Source organism: Ostrea edulis, chromosome 5 (genome assembly GCF_947568905.1).
Source record: "Ostrea edulis chromosome 5, xbOstEdul1.1, whole genome shotgun sequence".
In the NCBI taxonomy this organism is placed as follows: Eukaryota; Metazoa; Mollusca; class Bivalvia; order Ostreida; family Ostreidae; genus Ostrea; species Ostrea edulis.
In genome coordinates, this window is record NC_079168.1 from 43290962 (window position 1) to 43309267 (window position 18306).

The window sequence follows — 18306 nt, forward strand, 5'->3', positions numbered from 1 at the left end:
CGATAACCCCCCGAGTACAGAAATTTTCAACATATAGATCTATCTTTAATTCATTTACTTATATATATCTAAGCAGAAAGTTTTTATCAGAAGTGCTTTATGTAACTATTTTATACAATGTTATTCATGTATTAGATATTAATAACAAACATTTGTACTTCTATCATTCTCTGTTTGAATGAAGCAGTTGACATTTTGGAGGATTTCCCCATCTTTGTCATGCATGTAGTCAGAAAATAGTTGAAAATGGTTGGAACGGCACTTGTTTGATGATTTAATTTCTTATATCCACTATTTTTGGGGGGTATTAAAGTAGGGAACAAGAATGTGATCCTCCTTGAAATGATTATCATAGCACATAACTTCGGGTTCATTGTGACTCTGAAGTAATCTCTGTGTAGAATTTGCATGAAAAAAAATTTTTGGAAACAAGTACATTAAAACACCAGTCTGACTTCCTGCATTGCAGTTGAATGCTGCACATTGAAGCACTTTAATGGATAAAACCCACAATTGTTCGTTTAAACAAGTACACTATTGCATCAAACTGGTCTCTTTTAACATCATCAAGCAAAGGTGACAAGTCATTTTTAAAATGTCTCCTATGACCTTAAACAAATACTTTATATTTTTTTGTTTTTGATTAATTTGGTGGTTTGTTAATTCTAACATATTGCATCAAAATGGAAATTTGTTATTCGTTTCTTATAATACATGTACTTTAGTCTTTTTACTTTCTAAACATAGATATGTAAATGGACATGCCAAGCTCCATCATGAAGAATCAACGAACCACGCAGTTTGCATGGACTGCGACAACCTGGCTGTCTTTTGGTAATGCTGACAAATTTTGTAGGAATGATGTCAATGCCTTCTATTTTACTTAGACAAAAGATATTTTCAATTGCATTTTGAGTAGAAATAGATCTTTGAACTTATGCACCTCTTAAACTTTTGGGGATCATGTCTAATAATCAGAAATGAGAAATTTGTATACTAAAAATAATGGGTTATGGAGAGATTTCATTAAAACATAGTTTTCTACATGTATTATTATTATGGATACATAAAAAAAGTGAAGATAACAAACAGTGATCAATCTCATAAATCCTAAAAAGAATACAAAAGTAATACAAACGCAGATCCAATTAAATTTAAGATTTGAATTTATTTCACAGATATCACATTGTTACCAACCCCAATTTTATTTTTAGTAATTTTCTTTTGGTCTTACATTATGTTGATTATTAATAAAGCAAAAATTGCTTTGTTATAAAAGTTATGAGTTTATACCACAGTTTTTTGAATTGAAATATATCTGAAATCAACATGTCATAGTTTCTATTCTTAATTTTCCTAAATTCAATGAATTTTCAATTTTAAAAGGTTTCCCAATATTCCTCCAAAATGGTGTTTCCCAAAATAGGCTGATGTATTACTGGTTAATATGAGATAACCTCATGTATAATGTCTGTGATCATTATGAAATTCAGAATGGCTGACTTCAGCAACAACAACCCATATGACAGTGTCAATGAAATTTTAAGTTGTGTTGCATGTGTGTCCCTTTTTTAAAGTTGGAGGAAATGTTTCAAAACAGCAGCAAAAAAAAAAAAAAAAAAAATTACCGAAGTAACTTTGTTTTGCATTGAATTTCAATGAATGTTTAAAAGGTAAGCATCATTGAAATTTGAAAAAAAAATCTCAACCTACCTAGCTAGGTTTTAAAAGCTTGGTTGGGAGAGGGCAAACAAACATTTTTTAAAATGTAATTCCACCCTCGTGTGATGTCTTGTTTTTGCAAAATCTTTATTTCATTAAAATTTGTACGTGATAGAAATATACCTTTTGGAAGAATTTTATTCACTGAATATTATACAGTATTAGCAGAATTTTTATCAAGGTTTTAAGTTTTGCATTATTAGCAACAGTGTTGAGATTTCTAAAATTGAATTATATCACTAATATTTATTCCATATTAATTGGAGGTCTTGGAATTATAAAGTTGCTAAAATTAGGTCTTGCTAAATATATATTCCCATAATTTTGGGGAAAATTGTTAAATTTGTGTCTTGCGAAAAATACCACTTGTACAGTAAAAACTCTGGTAAACAATTTGATATTGAAAAGGTTTATATTTTCTATAGATAATCAATTAAGTATATTAAAACATGTTGTCAGGGGCAATAACTCTTATGCTGATATTTTTCTATTGTATGTTAGTTTAATATTTAATTATTTCCGTGATATCCACAATTGATTTATATGTATTTATAAAGAAGCAGTTTTTTGAAACTGTAGATTAAAATTTTGTCCTTTTAACCAGTATTTTAATTTATGTATTTTTTACATCGCTGTTTAATGAAAATGTGTGATTTTCTGATGTTGATACAAACTTTGTTTTTGTATGTCTGACATCTTTAAAAATCTGACAATATATATATTTCTTTGGTTATTGATTAAATTAATCTATATTAAGTGGAAATCAAATACAACTTCTCTACTTTGAACCATTGATTTTGACAAGTCCCATCAAGGTGGAGCTATGGGCTAACTCATTTATATTCAGTAATTATACACATTAATATAAATGCCTAATATCTCTCTTCAGATATTTATTCCATTGTTTATCAAATATAATCAACACCCTTTTTGGTTGAGCTGGCCATTGAAAGGTTGTTACAATACATGTTCCTCAGGTGACTGTTGAAGCCCATGAATCTCTTGTTGAAAAACACTTGTCTTTGAGGTCACTAGTGATGTGCACATTTCAATCTACTCTTCTTGTTGTCATTTGGACAAAGTAGATGTCTGATGTGTGTTTTTGCTGTGATTTTTCTTCAAAACCTTTGAACTTATGTTTCATTACTGTTGACAAAATTTTACCTAGTATGGTTTTTAAAAACAAAATAGCATGCTCACTGCCCAATTATATAATTGACAGTTGTCAAAATCTGGACTTGTCATTTGGGCAACCATGTTTCTGGTTGCACTAAATATCAGGTTGCCCGAAAACCCCTCTTAAAATGTTCTTGGTCTGCCCCTGGAGTTATCATTTACTTGCAAAAATTTACTGACCTTAGATACAGTGGACAAGTGGTCATGTCTTTTTTTTTTAACTGGAAAAGATTAAATTGTTTTTGTCTGTATGTTAGTCCGTTAACTTTTGAATGAATGGCGATAAAGTTTTCATATTTCACATTTATATTCCTTGTGACGACCTTTGGATTTGACCTACTGGCAAAATGGCGACCTAGAAATATTTCTGGTCGCCATTTTCAAATTTCTACTTACCATGGTAAAAGATTTTGTAAATAAGACCTACAAGTTTGTTTCTTTAATTTGAATATCTTTCAAGAAAAAAATCAACACCCATGTATGCATTTTGTTTGTTTTATTTCTAAACTGAATAGAAATGTGCTGTGAAACATGCTGGATGCGAACAAGTCAAGTATTTACTCTGGCAAAAGTTGTATTGCATTGGGCCATCCTGTATATTTTACAGTACGCTTCTGGGGAAGAAAACCCAGCATTCCACACAAGGATTTGCTTTAAAGTCCTCAATAAGTGGGCCTTCACTGCTTATGCGAATAAGAGCTTCTACTTTTGTTGGATCTTTTGCTGAACAATCAGTACCAGCATCAATAAGAACACTACATCCTGAGTTTGTAATTGTCTGTCAAAATTAGCAGCAACAGTTGCCCCGCTTGACTTACTGCTAATAATGCAGCCACGGACAAAGACATGTATCTTACTGTTACCGTGAATAGTCACATTTCCACATTTGAAAGATGTACACCAGGTCGTGGTGAAATCGGACAATGGGTGTCCAAAAATGGTGGATGTTGCTGGCGGATTGGCCTTACAAATTCTTGAAAACATTTTGCAATCTCTGTATATCAACCATGAAAATTCCTTCAGCCATTAGGACTGGGGTTCTTACTTTACTTTTGCATTTTTCTTTAGACACAGCTACGTCATCTTTAAATGCAGAACTTTCTCTGTTTGATTCTTGAATTTCTTCGTTACATGTAATAGGCCGAGGCTTCTACTTTTTACTACTGATAAATCCAAAGTGCTTTAACCCTCGTTTTCCTGCCATCTTGATTGCTTTCAAATGCTGTTTTGACTGAGACTGAAAAATATTTCTTCAGACTTCTGATCCTGATTACAAAATTTTACTGGATGCCCAATTTTTCTCCACTCACAAAAATGTGATTTAAATATAATCTCAAGTCGCAAAATCGATTTTCTGGTCGCAAATGCGACTGTTTTACTTGCAACTTGGAGCACTGACATTTATCGATTGTCAGCGACAATCGTTTCATCACTAGTCAATGATAGGGCTTTCATATTTCACCTGTGTATTCCTTGTGACAAAACCTTTCTTTGGGTACCAGAATTACTTTGCTGCTCTACGGGGGCATCTGCTTCACAATCATCTTTTTATTTTTTGTAGTTATAAGTGTGATGAGTTTGTCATCAATGACACTACTCTTGGCCACATTGAGAAGCTCCGTAAACAGCTCCAGTCCATTTCCAGGTATTCAGAAAATCAAACTGATAAAATATATTTTCTATTTAGAGCTATTGAATATTCCTGTAGCTATTAGCTCACCTGAGCTGAAAGCTACAGAAAGCTTTTCTGATCACCCATTGTTTGGCATCTGTTTGTCTTTCTAAACTTTTCACATTTGTGACTTTTTACTACTCCCTTGTCTCTATACTGTGTTAAATCAGACTACCATATATACTCGCCTATAAGTAAGATTTTTGGGAGTTAAATTTTAATCCACTCTATGTCCGACTTATTGGAGTGTCCTTAGAAAATTAGTATTTTTCTGGATGGCATAATGTATAGCCTAGTATTTTTAAACAACAAAAATATGGACGAAATAAACAAAACAGTAACTGTTTAATTTGCTGAGAATAAAAAGTGAAATATCGATGTCATATCGCAAAACATTATTGGAACACGGATAAATATATAAGAGTATTGATATGAAATTGATTTGTTGTGGAAAAATATCAAATATCGGTGCATTTCTCAAAATATTATTTGAAACACAGGTAAAAGCCTTTGAGCAGGAAGGGATCTTTATCGTGCCACACCTGATGTGACACAGGGCCTCGGTTTTTGTGGTCTCATCCGAAAGACCGCCCCATTTAGTCGCTTCTTACGACACGCAAGGGGACCTATTCTAACCTTGATCCCCAAGGAATTTGAGAATTGTCCAATCCAAAGAAATTGTGTAAACGAATAAAAACTATCTAGTATTTTAAATGTCATTTTTTATTTTGTAGTGCCCAGGCTCAAATGAGGCAAAAAACCAGACGGAGATGCTCAACTGACTCACAAGAAAATGAAACATCAATAAAGAAAATTAAAAAGGTGAAAAATTGAAAAAGTAGAGAATAGATGTGTTTACAGTGTTTTTCACACCAAATTTAAAAGTTTCCGTATGCCTTATCGATTTGAGAAAACTCATCAACATTTTGGGATGTTGGAAATGTTTAGCTCACCTGAGCAGAAAGCTCAAGTGAGCTATTCTGACCACCGGTTGTCCGTCGTCTGTCTGTCCATCCGTCTGTCTGTAAACTTTTCACATTTTTATCCTCTTCTCCAGAACCACTGGGCTAATTTCTGTCAAACTTGGTACGCATCATCCATGGATGAAAGGGATTCAAGTTTGTTCACATGAAGGGCCATGCCCCCTTTCAAAGGAGAGATAATCACGAAAATGCAAAAATAGGGTGGGGTCATTTAAAAATCTTCTCAAGAACGACTTGGCCAGAAAAGTTGAAATTTACATGAAAGCTTCCTGACATAGTGCAGATTCAAGTGTGTTAAAATCATGGCCCCTGGGGGTAGGGTGGGGCCACAATAGGGGATCAAAGTTTTACATTCAAGTATATAGGGAAAATCTTTAATAATCATTTTTCTCAGAAACCACTAGGGCAGAAAAGTTCAAATTTACATCAAAGCTTCCTGATATAGAGTAGATCCAAGTTTGTGCAATTCATTGTCCCTGGAAGTAATGTATGGCTACAATGGGGGATCAAAGTGTTATATGCTAATATAATGGGAAAATCTTTTTAAAAAATTCTTGAACTATTTAAGCTAGGGCTTTCATATTTTTTATATACATTTTCTACAAAAAGACCTTTAATGTGTGACCTTAACCTGGAAGTTTGAACTACTTTTTAGCTCACCTGAGCTGAAAATTCAAGTGAGCTATTCTGATCACCCTCTGTCCGTCCGTCTGTAAACTTTTCATACTTCCGACTTATTCTCCAGAACCACTGGGCCAATTTCAACCAAACTTGGTACAAATCATCCTTGGGTTATGGGGATTCACCTTTTTTCAAAGGAAGGACCATGCCCCCTTCAAAGGAGAGAGATTTACAAAAGTGCAAAAATAGGGTGGGATAATTTTAAAAAAAATTCTTTTCAAGAACCACTGGGTCAGAAAAGCTTAAATTTACATGAAAGCTTCCTGACATAGTGGAGATTCAAGTACAATTGGGGATCAAAGTTTTACAAATATATAGGGAAAATCTTCTCAAGGACCACTTGGCTAGGAAAGTACAAATTTACATGAAAGCTTCCTGACATAGTACAGGTTCAAGTTTGTTAAAATCATGACACTTGGGGGTAGGATGGGGCCACAATAGAGGATCAAAGTTTTACATACAAATAGATAGGGAAAATCTTTAAAACTTTTCTTCTCAAGAACCACTGAGCCAGAAAAGCTGATATTTACATGAAAGCTTCCTGACATAGTACAAATTGAAGTTTGTTAAAAACATGGCCCCCTTGGGCAGGATGGGGCCACAAGTGGGGATCTAAGTTTTACATACAAATATATAGGGAAAATCTTTGCATATGGGACATATTGTACCCATCCAAACGTTCAACAGAATACTGAACATACCTCCATCACAGAAGAGCTGATATATTTCAGAAATTGTGTTTTGTTATGTAAATAAGTACCATATCCCATGAATGCAAGAATTTTTGCATGCACTGTTTGAATTTTACAGGATGATAGACTAAGTAAGCCAAGATCCTCTGGATTAAGGAATCTGGGGAATACATGTTTTATGAATGCAGTGTTGCAATCTCTGAGGTATTTTAATATTTGCAGACAAATTTGGAAAAATTAATTTACTTTCATTTTGAATTGGCATGGTTGTATCTCTTTAGTATGAATTATAGAAGTTTAATTCATTTTTAGTAACATTCAGCAGTTTTGTGGCTATATAAAGCAACTACCATCACTAGAAGAAAAAGTAACAAAGGTCAAGAAAGTGCAAACCAGGAAATCGAAATCATTGGAGGAGGATTTGTAATTATTTCTCACACACACACTGCACATCCATTTAACATGGGTACAATTCAGGGGATTGCCACACCTTTTTGGGATGGGATTTGGACCCTTGTAATCGGGAATTTTACAATGAACACTAATAATGAATAATATTCAGTCTTTAAAATCATTCTTCTGAGAGAACATCAGGGGGGGGGGGGGGGGGGGGGGGGGGGGGAGGGGGGGGGGAGCACATATCTTGTTTAAAGCAAGAGATATTCATGATATTTGTGACTGTCTATTCACTGCATGATAGATATTCATATTCTGTGACTGAATTGTTTTTATTTAGTGTGTTAAATGTGTGTATGATTATACATTTGGAATATGCCATATCTTATTTTAGCTTATTGGTTGAAGAGCTTAGGAAGACCCTTTGTGCCCTGTGGCAAGGCTCAAAAGGTGCTATTTCACCAGAATCCTTGTTTGCTGTTATTTGGAAGGTTGTACCCAGATTTAGGTATGTGGTTATAAAATTAGAAATGTGGTTATGAAAATAAAAATCTTGTATTAATGACTTTATACCATAACATTAAGCACTTACACTGAAAAAATTACAGAATACTTAAAGTTGCAAATGATTGTTTTATGTTATAGATGAAGAATTTCTGCTAAACTTTTTTTGATGCCCCCCCCCCCCCCCCCTTCCTTGAAAAAGAGGGGTATATTGTTTTGCACCTCTTGGTCGGTTGTTTGGTATGTAGACTAAGTTAACAAATTCTTTACATGTGTCATCGTTTTGCCCACTCAATATCTAAAGATCCCTATGCTTGAAAGTTATCAAACTTGGTAAATGATTTTGAGGTCACAAAGTCAAGGGTCAAACTGGACATGTTTAAAGATGTGTGTTCAATATCTTGAGAACCCCATTTTTTCGACAGACATCAAACTTGGTACACTGGTTCTACCTAAGGAGTAGATGACACTTATTGATTTTAAGATCACAGGTCAATGATCAAACTGCTCTGGACATAGATATTGTCCTCTCAGTATCTTGAGAACCCTTTGTTTAACGGTCATCAAACTTGGTACATCATAAAGAGTAGATGACCCACGTGTTACTAAACGTAACATTAATAAACAGAATGCTCTGGACACCATCGTGGAAGTACTACTCTTAACATAAACAAGCAAATTTTTTCACCATGTCAGAAGCAAGTAAGTACAGCAACTGTGGGTAAACTTAAAGCAAATATACATGTTGTGTTTTATAATTTAGACTCAGAGATACTGTATATTTAATAGCATGGATGCACATGAGAGGGGGGGGGGGGGGGGGGGGCCAAAAGGGAAAACCATGATAAAGATATAATAAATAGTATTTTTCAGTGAGCTATGAACTGTGATTACTGATCTGCTGGCATACTCCATGATGCCAATAGATCAGCAACTGCAGTTCATAATGCCATGTTCACTGAAAAACGTTATTTATTTCTTAAATAATGCGCATGCCCAGTAGGCTACTAAAATGTGTGGCAGTGGCTTTTATTTGACGTATAGTATCTAATGTTGGTGCTTGAAGGGTAGGCTAATTTTAGTCTCTGAAACATTCTACTTTCCCAATTTTTCTGTTTCAGAGGATACCAACAGCAAGATGCCCATGAATTTATGCGATATCTCTTGGACAGGCTCCACACAGAGCTTCTCACCCTGCTGCCCTACCCAAACAGTGACAGTCCATTTATTGGACCGAAGGGCAAGAGCACCATCGTCACTGCAATTTTTGGTGGGCTCCTTCAAAATGAGGTCAACTGTCTTGTATGTGGGGTTGAATCAAAAAAGCATGATCCATTTCTAGGTAACTTAAAATCTGAGATAGTAAATACGATGGTACATCACATAATAATCCATATTGAACATTCTACAAAGGTTAATTCTGAGTGTATAGCACTTAATAGGTTTAAAGTTAATGCATCATGGTTGTTGAAAAGTACATTAACCATGTAAAATATGTCTACTGAGTGCCCATTCAAGATCTATGCCTAATTTGCTAAAATAATACCCAGCAAATATGATTATGCATCTCCTTCATTTTAAAGGGAAATATATTGTTTCAGTCTGATTTCTCCTTCTCCTTTTCCTTCTCTTCTTGGTGAAATCATGTCCTTGCTGTGTATTCCTGTAATACTATTGCACCGTAGATTCTGATGTATGGCATGCAGATACAGCATCACATCAAGATGTGCCATTTACTATTGTGGCTTTGAATTGAAATTACTAGGAAAATTGGTTCATGTCATATTATTCATTGTGTATTACTTTAAGGGAGTTGCAAAAAAGATTGGGGGAGTGGTTTTAATGCCGGGGAGGGGGGGGGGGGGGGTGTTCTTCACATGGAAATGACAAATTTTTTTAGTTCCCCGAGCCAATTGCTCAAGTGAGCTTTTCTGATCAAAACTTTCCGTTGTCTGTCATTTCGTGTATGGGGAAAGGAAAATGGTGTGAAAATATGCCCTTTTCATCAAAATTTTGAACTCTGCAAAATTCAAATGTTGATGATGTCATGTCTTAGGATTTTCAGCATTTTTTATGAAAATTACATATCAGAAAGATGTGCATTTACTCTTCTTTGAAGCAGAATTTGTTGATAAACTGTACATCATTGTGTGGGGCCGAATTAAGCCCTTGTGATATATAGTCCTTTGTAAAAGGTATACATGTTTAAGTCACATGTGTATTAATGTATATTTGCATGGTATTTTCTACAGATTTATCTCTTGATATTCCACAACAGTTTTGTACCAGAGGTGTCAAAGCAAAAGATGGGGAGCAACCCCGATGTACCTTATCAGGTTATACAACACACTAACATCTGTTCATTGTTTTCATCATTCACTTAAGAGATTTCACGATTTTAAACTTTGAATTATTTTCTTCATTTGTGACAATGAGTGATGTTACATCTTTTTCTTCAGATTGTTTGCAGAGTTTTACTGATCTAGAAGAACTTGAAGAATCTGAGCTCTATATGTGTAGCAACTGTAAAATGAAACAGAGGTCCACCAAAAAATTCTGGATACGGAGACTGCCAAATGTAAGACCAATACCTGCAACTTATTTTCTTTAAAAAGATATTTGATTGTTTAGTCCAACTCTGTATCAAGCATTTTGGTAGTTTTTTATTTCATTTAAGACATTAGTTTTCAATCAGTGGTTTTTCCAAATGGGCTCTAGTGTACACAAGTTTTAAAATTACATCGTCTTGAAACTGGACATACTTCCACACTAAGATACCAATCAAATTCTGGATATTAAAGATTTAAAAAAAAATTTGATTTCATTGATGAAACAAATGAAAAAGTTTTGATTCTGGGAGGTAAATTTCAGTTGGGTGGATGAGGGCAAACAAACTATCTTTTTTAGTCATCACCTGTCCCAGCTAAATTTTTTATTTTATCATCATCGAAAACTCTCACATTTTCATGTCCTCTGGAGCCACTATGCCAGTTTCAAGAAAACTTGGCACAAAATATCCTATGGTAAAGGGGATTCAAATTTGAGTAAATGAAGGGCCACACCCCTTCTTTAGGAGTGATAATTAAGAAAAACTGAACATTTTGTGTTTGTCAAAAAAACACCACTGCACCATAAATACCAATATTTACAAGAAAGCTTTGTTATATAGTTTAGATTTAATTTCGTTCAAACCGTAATCCCCAGACCAATAATGGAGCCACAGGAAGAGTGCAAATATCTAGGGGAAACATCTTTAAAAATCTTATTCTTCAGAACCACCTAGCCAATATTAATCAAACTTGACACTAAATATCCTTGAATACAGGGGATTCAAGTTTGTCCAATGAAGGGCCATACCTCTTTCAGGGGAGATAATTGCAAAATAGTGAAAATGTTGTGGTGTCTTTTCAATTTCTTTTTTATTCCAGAACTACTAAGCCAATTTCAACCAAAAAATATCCTTGGGTAAAGGGGATTCCAATTAGTTCAAATGAAGAGCCAGACTCCTTTCAAAAGGGAGATGATTAAAAGAAACTGAAAAGTGGATGTGTGTGTTTTTAAAAATCTTCATCTCAATAACCATTGCACCATAAATACCAATATTTACAAAAAGGCTTCTTTATATAGTGTAAATTTAGATTTGTGCACACCATTACTCCTGGATTAAAAATGAGGCCACAGGAAGAGTGCAACGTTCTACATAGGAATATAAAGGGAAGATGCTTTAAAATTTTCTCCAGAACCACTTTCTAAGGGGAAATAATGTAGATTTTTAAATAAACACGAGAAATTTTTTATTGCATAGTTAAGGGAGAGGATTACTCATGAAATAATTAATGATGAAATTACTTGCTTTAATTTTATATTCCTTAAATACATGTAAAACTTCTTAACAAACGAATTCATGTTCTTGCAATGTGACCACTTTATCACGTTACTTAATCAGTGTTTGAAACTTACTGTAAAATTAGCAAGATATGTGACTAGAGGACTCGGTTCCCATAACTTCCATCCTGATCATATATAATTTTATAAAGCCCCTTGGCTTGTTACAACTTCGTTACTGATAATTCTGTGGGGATCCGGGTTAGAATAGGTCCTCAATACCCCTTGCTTGTCATAAGAGGCAACTAAATGGGGCGGTCCTTCGAATGAGACCGCAAAAACCAAGGCCCAGTGTTACAGCAGGTGTAGCACGATTAAGATCCCTCCCTACTCAAAGGCTGTAAGCGCCAAATATAGGCCTAAATTTTTCAGCCCTTCGCCAGCAATGATGACATCTCCATATGAGTGAAAAATCCTCATGAGGGACGTTAATATACAATCAATCAATCGTTACCAATATGATAAGTAGATTTTATACATATAAATTTTAACACATCTGATCAGGCGTCTCTACCAAGAAATTTGTTCACCCACAGCAAAATTTTTGCACCTCGGGTCATTGGGTGGATGGTTATTTCAAACACTGCTTACATCCGGGGGTTATGGTGTCTGAATTTTCTGCTACTAATATAAATAATCGATTATTAATAAAGTGTGCCGAGATCTTGAGAATATAATTGGTCGAATTAGATCAATTTTGAACGGTTGGAGGAACAAATAAAGTTATCAGTTGAACTTAACATATCTAAAAAGTTGTTTTTACACTGTAAACCAAATTTCAAATAAAATGGCAGAAAAGGATTGAATTAAAGCACTAAATCTGAAAAAACGAGGTTAAGCCATTAAAATGATGGCATGAGAATTAAGTGCCCAAACTGTTGCTTTGAAATTGGGCATTGGAAAAACTCAAGTTATGAATATTTAAAAACGGAAAGCTGAAATAATACGTGAAGTAGAAAACAATGCATGTGCTGAACAAAAATCACCAACTTTTTCAAACAGTGCATATTATGTACAACTGTGTGTGAATTGATCTTCAATCAATCTAATTATTTCAAATTTTTTTGTTAATTATGTAGCATTCTATATACATTGAAGTGTATACATACATGTACTTTATATGCATGTAGTATTGTAAATCATAGGACGTCCAAGTTTTATGTGCTGACGTGGACCTTTATCACGGGGTCACTTCTCTTTAAAGGTCACTTTTACTGAATTCCATGGGTGACTTCTTAATACTGGTTTGACTGTACATATATCATATTGATCAGACACAGTAAATTCTGCCATCATTCTGATAACACACAATGTAAAAAATGCAATAAAAACAATTTTAAAAATTGCACATCAATTGAATGGGGAAATAAGCACAATACCAGTTAGAAATTAAAATATTTTAAAATCACCATTTAGAAGCTATGGATAATTCTTACCACTTCACTTAATTCAAGCATCTTTGAATGTCAGGTTTTTTTATTTTGACCCTGTGGGAATAAGTACAATATATACCTGTAGTTTCACATTTGTAGGTCAGTAGTGCCCAAAATTTAGCCTTGAAAGAGAAATGAATGTATTCTTTATATTATATTGCTAATGTGTGTTCCAGGTTCTGTGTTTACATATAAAACGGTTTCGGTGGCAGTCTTTCTTCAGAGTGAAATTAGAGACGTTTGTAGAATTTCCACTGGAAGGATTGAACATGCACAAGTACATTCTTGATAATTTGGTGAGTATATTTGAAAGTAAATTACAGAGTAGTACTGTAAGAAGACTGATTAAAAAAGAAAATAAGGTACAGGAGTCATAATGTGATGTTATTTATCGTTGAAATTTTTTTTTCATCAGCATGAGACTCGGGGAAGTGGTGGTGGAAGTAATGAGTATGACTTAGCGGCAGTGGTTGTCCATCATGGTTCAGGGTAAGTAACACTCACAGATGGCATTTCTTAGAATCAGTCCTCACTTGTGATCAGTGCGTTTTAATCTAAACTATATCCTTTCTTGCCACACAATACTTTCTTTTCTAAAAAGGTCACATGTAAAGTCAATAGATTTTGTAAATACAAGACACGATACATGTACTTGTAGGCAATGAATTTTTGAATACAGAGGCAAAGTATTAACCAAGATTTTAAGTTGATGACGAGAAGATGAGATTTACATTGTACATTTGTTACATATACAGGGTAGGTCTTGCTCTTAACTCCAAAGTTCTGTGTTACAGGGCAGGATCAGGTCACTACACATCATACGCCAGACACGAAGGTAAGCCAGTGTCTCAAATCTAACCATATACCATTGCCCTTTGTAGACTCTGGTGAATTGCATGTAATAGGGACCATCTTACACATGTGACTTGATTTGATGTTTGCAAAGTTTCATGTTCATTTACATCACAAGTATAACAATATTATAAATGCTAATTGCTGTCCCAGCCCTGTACATTGATTCCAGAAATTTTTGGGTCAGTTTGGTGTGATTTGTTTGATATGCCTAGTAGGCAGATCCAAGTCTATGAAAATCTGATAACTCCCATCACAAACCACTGCTTCACTCTCTGTAAATAACTAATATTAGAATCTTATTCAATGTCAATAAATCATTGAGTGTAATAATGAAGCCGACTTTGAAATTTTTTACAATTGGAATTGGAAATTATTATTTCTTTTGTGGGAAATAAGGTAAAATTGAAGTGCAATTTTGCATTTGTTTTCCAGGTCAATGGTTCCATTTTAATGACAGTACAGTGACTCCTTGTGAGCAAGAAACAGTGGCAAAATGTAAAGCATACATCTTGTTCTATATACGCCGGCAGTTCAAGGTCCCGGATTATTTATCCATCAGGAATGGAAAGTAGAGAAAGCATTGTCAGACCGTTGTATGGACCATATCATTGATGGAAAGATTGGGGATGGATGACTCACATCAATTTTCATCTTGTGAAATTTTGTGTACCTGTAAATGTTGATAAGTGTGTTTGTCTACTTTTTAGCGGTAAAATGCGACTCCATCTCTGCATGTATGAAAGATGGCATGATGTATGATATATAGAAAAGTATGCATTTTTTAGTCTACTCTGATAGTATTATAAAGCTTGACAGTAATGTTTGTGACAAAAGAATATGTTGATGGGTGGTTCCCATAATAATGCTCCCACCTGTTTCTGTAGTATTGTTGCTCTCTGGGGAAGAATAGATCTACTGATCCAGCCATTTTAAAAACCTTCAATTTATAACATAAATTTTGCTGCTCATAATTCTAGTATTATATCTGTATTTTTTATTGCTGTCTTAACATGGACGATTCTTTAACATTTTCTGACCACACTTGTGTTAAGACACCTTCAAACATTATCAAAGCCCCAGATGTGCTGGAAACTTGTAACTTGTCATTTTAAGATGATAATCAGTTGGAATTCCAGTTAATTATTGTATTTGTTCATGCTTTCCAATCTCATAGTTTCTGTCATTAATTAATGAATGGAGAAAAATATACCAAATACCATCCTTAGACATTTAGTATATTGAGAACCTTAAATTTGATGCAGTTTGAACCTCTTTATAAACACATGTACAGCAATATTTTGTAATGCTTTATATTATTGTATCCAAAATATTTGATAGTAGAGATATTTGTGAGGAAGTAGTTGCAACTGATCCAAAATGTATAGACATAGTATGGAAAGCTCTGTCAGCCTGACATTGCGATGTAAAGGGTATTACATTTTGGTTGCAGCTGTGAGTAAATGTTTGAAGGTACACAGGTGTAGTGGGAAAATGTGTTGAGAATTCCTTGATATATATGTGAAAACACACATGAGGAAGACAGAAAAAAAATGTCTTTATTGTCTGGGTCTGCAGCTCTCCATTCCAATTTTATACAGTTCTGCAGGTAACTGATTTGATACAGCTGTTGTGCAGCTATTGTGTAGATGATCTTTATTCCCTTTGAGTGGAGAAGGGGATGTAGTAATGCATGAGTGAGTATGGTCTTGATGCTAATATAAAATACAGTTGATTTGATGTTGTGTTTATAAATATCCCCAGTCATGAGGGGATGCACTTTTTTTTGCAGTGCAAAGGTTTGTAGGATATTCGAATAAATTAAGTGTATTAGATGCAGGTCACAACTGTACAATTTCTGAAAATTGTGTGCATTGCATTAATTCATTATGGATTATGTCTTAGATGCAAATCACAACCTATGATACATGAAAAATTTTATACCATATATTGGTTTTCTAAAAATAAAATGCCTACTTTGTAAATTAGATATGTTTTGCATTGTTGTGAAAAGCTGTTCTAAAGATCAAGGCATATTTTGTACTCGAACAAGTTCAAATTTAGTCTGGTGTTCAATGGAGAATTATTTTTTTAGTTTTATTTTTCTGACATTGTGAGAGACACTGTTTAGACTAATGGTCATTTGTCGTTTGGTTTTGATGTTCCACCACTTTGGAGAAGTAAGGTTGTATCTTTAATAGATTTTAAAACGTGTACCAAGCTGTGCTCAGAGTTTTCCCATTTTAACACATTTTCACTGTCACCATTTCATGGTAGATTCTTCTTTTCAGACAACATACAATTGTTAAAAAAGAACAAATAGTAACAGTATCTTGTCAGTTTAGTTATTTAAGCCCAGTTCTTATATTCATTTGCTTACTATATAGTGGGTAAGCCATTAAAATAGTAATCTTCAAAATTATGTCCATATGAGAATTGATATTGGTTTCCCTCAATTATGTCAAATTTACATTATTAAAAATGTTGGTACTCCAAATTTGTCAAATTATATACAGATCTTGCTCCAGGAAAAGGATGGCAATCTTTGTTTAATGCATTTTCTTTGAAATGTGAGGATTGCTTCCGTCTGAAATAAATTGTGAAGATCATTTTGTAACTATGAATTTGAGAAAAAAAATTGTGATTCTTAGGCCAGAGTAGTGTTTTTTCTTGTTCAACAACTTAAATTTCCAGCATGGAAAAGAAAATATGAAATTAAAGATATAATGGAATTAACCTCATTTCAACAAATTATTTCCAAATATCTTAACTCCGAGTGAAATACAAGGATTATGGAAAATCAGTGAAAATTTACTCTGACGTTTGTTTTCTAACAACACTTGCTGTAAACAATTTTTTTTTCCAAAAATGATGAAATTAAAACTAAATTTATGTTTTTATAAGTATAATGAATACAATTTACAGTATGCGAGGTAATTTACTCATGATTTTTCAATTAAGTCCAAAACAGTGGGGTAAATTTATATTGTCATATGGGGAGGAGGTAATATCAACTTTTATAATCATAGAAAATTTATAAGTCCCTTATGTTTTAAAGAATTTAATATTTGTACTTGTTACAAACTAAACAAAAAAAAACCCCATATCAATCCATACATCCTGTTAACAATGGAACATTTTTAAATTCTTCTTGATAACTACTCTTCCAATTCTTTTCAAATTTGGAATGAAGCATCTATGGGATAAAGGTGACATAAATTGTAAATTTCAGGATTCCTGCACCTTTGGGCCTTAAAATTTACCACATTTAACTAAGATCTTTACAACCACACATCTGTATTAAAAAAAAAAAAAACCAAGTGCATAGTCATGTAGAGCAGGAAGGCCTCTATCAAAGTTGTAAATTTCATGATCCCAGGGGTAGGGGTGGATACTGAATTTAAACTAAATTGATATTCAGAAAGAGCAGGTAGTCCTTTACCAAAATTGAAAATTTCAGGGGGTAGGAGTTATGGCCAGGGTGCAGCCAAAATGGTCATAGTGATCAAATGTCAATCATATAATAGACTTCTTTCTGAATTTTTATGATACTATATAAGAACTAAATGCATATTAAGAAAAAGCAGAAAGGGATGTACCAAAATTGTAAATTTCTTAACCTCGGGGTTCCTATTCTAGGGTGGGTCCAAAATAGTCATATAGTATTGATATAACATATATAATTATGCAAAATCTTTCATCAATATGGGGACTGTCAGGGACATTTGTGTTTTAAAAACACTTGTTTTATACTGAATATTAAAATTTAGCTTAATATGATAGATTTTATAGCCCTTTGGTTAAGTGATACTTTTAATGATTGATCAGGTGACTGATAAGGCATGTCCTTAACAGAAAAAAATATTACTCTGGCTTTTGGTTGTTAAAGTCTGTTTGATTTCTGCTTGTCTGTTGTGTAGAAGAGAAGAAGCTACTGTGTAAATGCTACAGATATCCTCGCTGGTTCTGAGGTTAATCTTGACCAATCTGTCTTCATTTGGTGTATGTTCATGTGCTGAGCACTGGATCAAAAAGAGATGCTTGTTTTCTTGCAATTAAATAACATTTGTCAATAAATAATTGATAAACATTGACCAGCATTAGAATCATTTATTTCATGCCCCCTTTTAAAGGGGGGGGGGGGGTGTATTGGTTTGCACCTGTTGGTTGGTATATTGGTCAGTAGACCAAGTGTTGTCCAATCATAAGAACCTTGACAGCCACCAAACTTGGTACATTGGTTCCCCCTAAGAAGTAGATGTCACCATTGATTTTGAAATCACAAGGTCGAGGGTCTAACTTGACAATGT

At 34.0% G+C, this 18306-nt stretch overlaps 1 protein-coding gene across 4 annotated transcripts in view; it reads left to right on the plus strand.

Annotated features, from left to right (window-relative positions):
* LOC125650469 (ubiquitin carboxyl-terminal hydrolase 3-like) overlaps positions 1-18090 on the plus strand; it is a 26422-nt gene extending 8332 nt beyond the window's left edge. For 2 of the 4 annotated variants that reach the window (XM_048878807.2, XM_048878810.2), the window contains 13 exons: positions 748-834; positions 4460-4543; positions 5305-5392; positions 7045-7130; positions 7239-7349; positions 7717-7830; positions 8948-9168; positions 10079-10162; positions 10286-10404; positions 13321-13440; positions 13560-13633; positions 13939-13979; positions 14432-18090. In XM_048878807.2, coding sequence (XP_048734764.2) covers positions 748-834; positions 4460-4543; positions 5305-5392; positions 7045-7130; positions 7239-7349; positions 7717-7830; positions 8948-9168; positions 10079-10162; positions 10286-10404; positions 13321-13440; positions 13560-13633; positions 13939-13979; positions 14432-14571 — 1369 coding nt within the window. In that variant the 3' untranslated portion in view covers positions 14572-18090. The remainder of the gene's footprint in view (positions 1-747; positions 835-4459; positions 4544-5304; positions 5393-7044; positions 7131-7238; positions 7350-7716; positions 7831-8947; positions 9169-10078; positions 10163-10285; positions 10405-13320; positions 13441-13559; positions 13634-13938; positions 13980-14431) is intronic. The other 2 variants (XM_048878808.2, XM_048878809.2) reach the window with 2 other exon arrangements.
* The last annotated feature ends 216 nt before the right edge of the window (positions 18091-18306 follow it).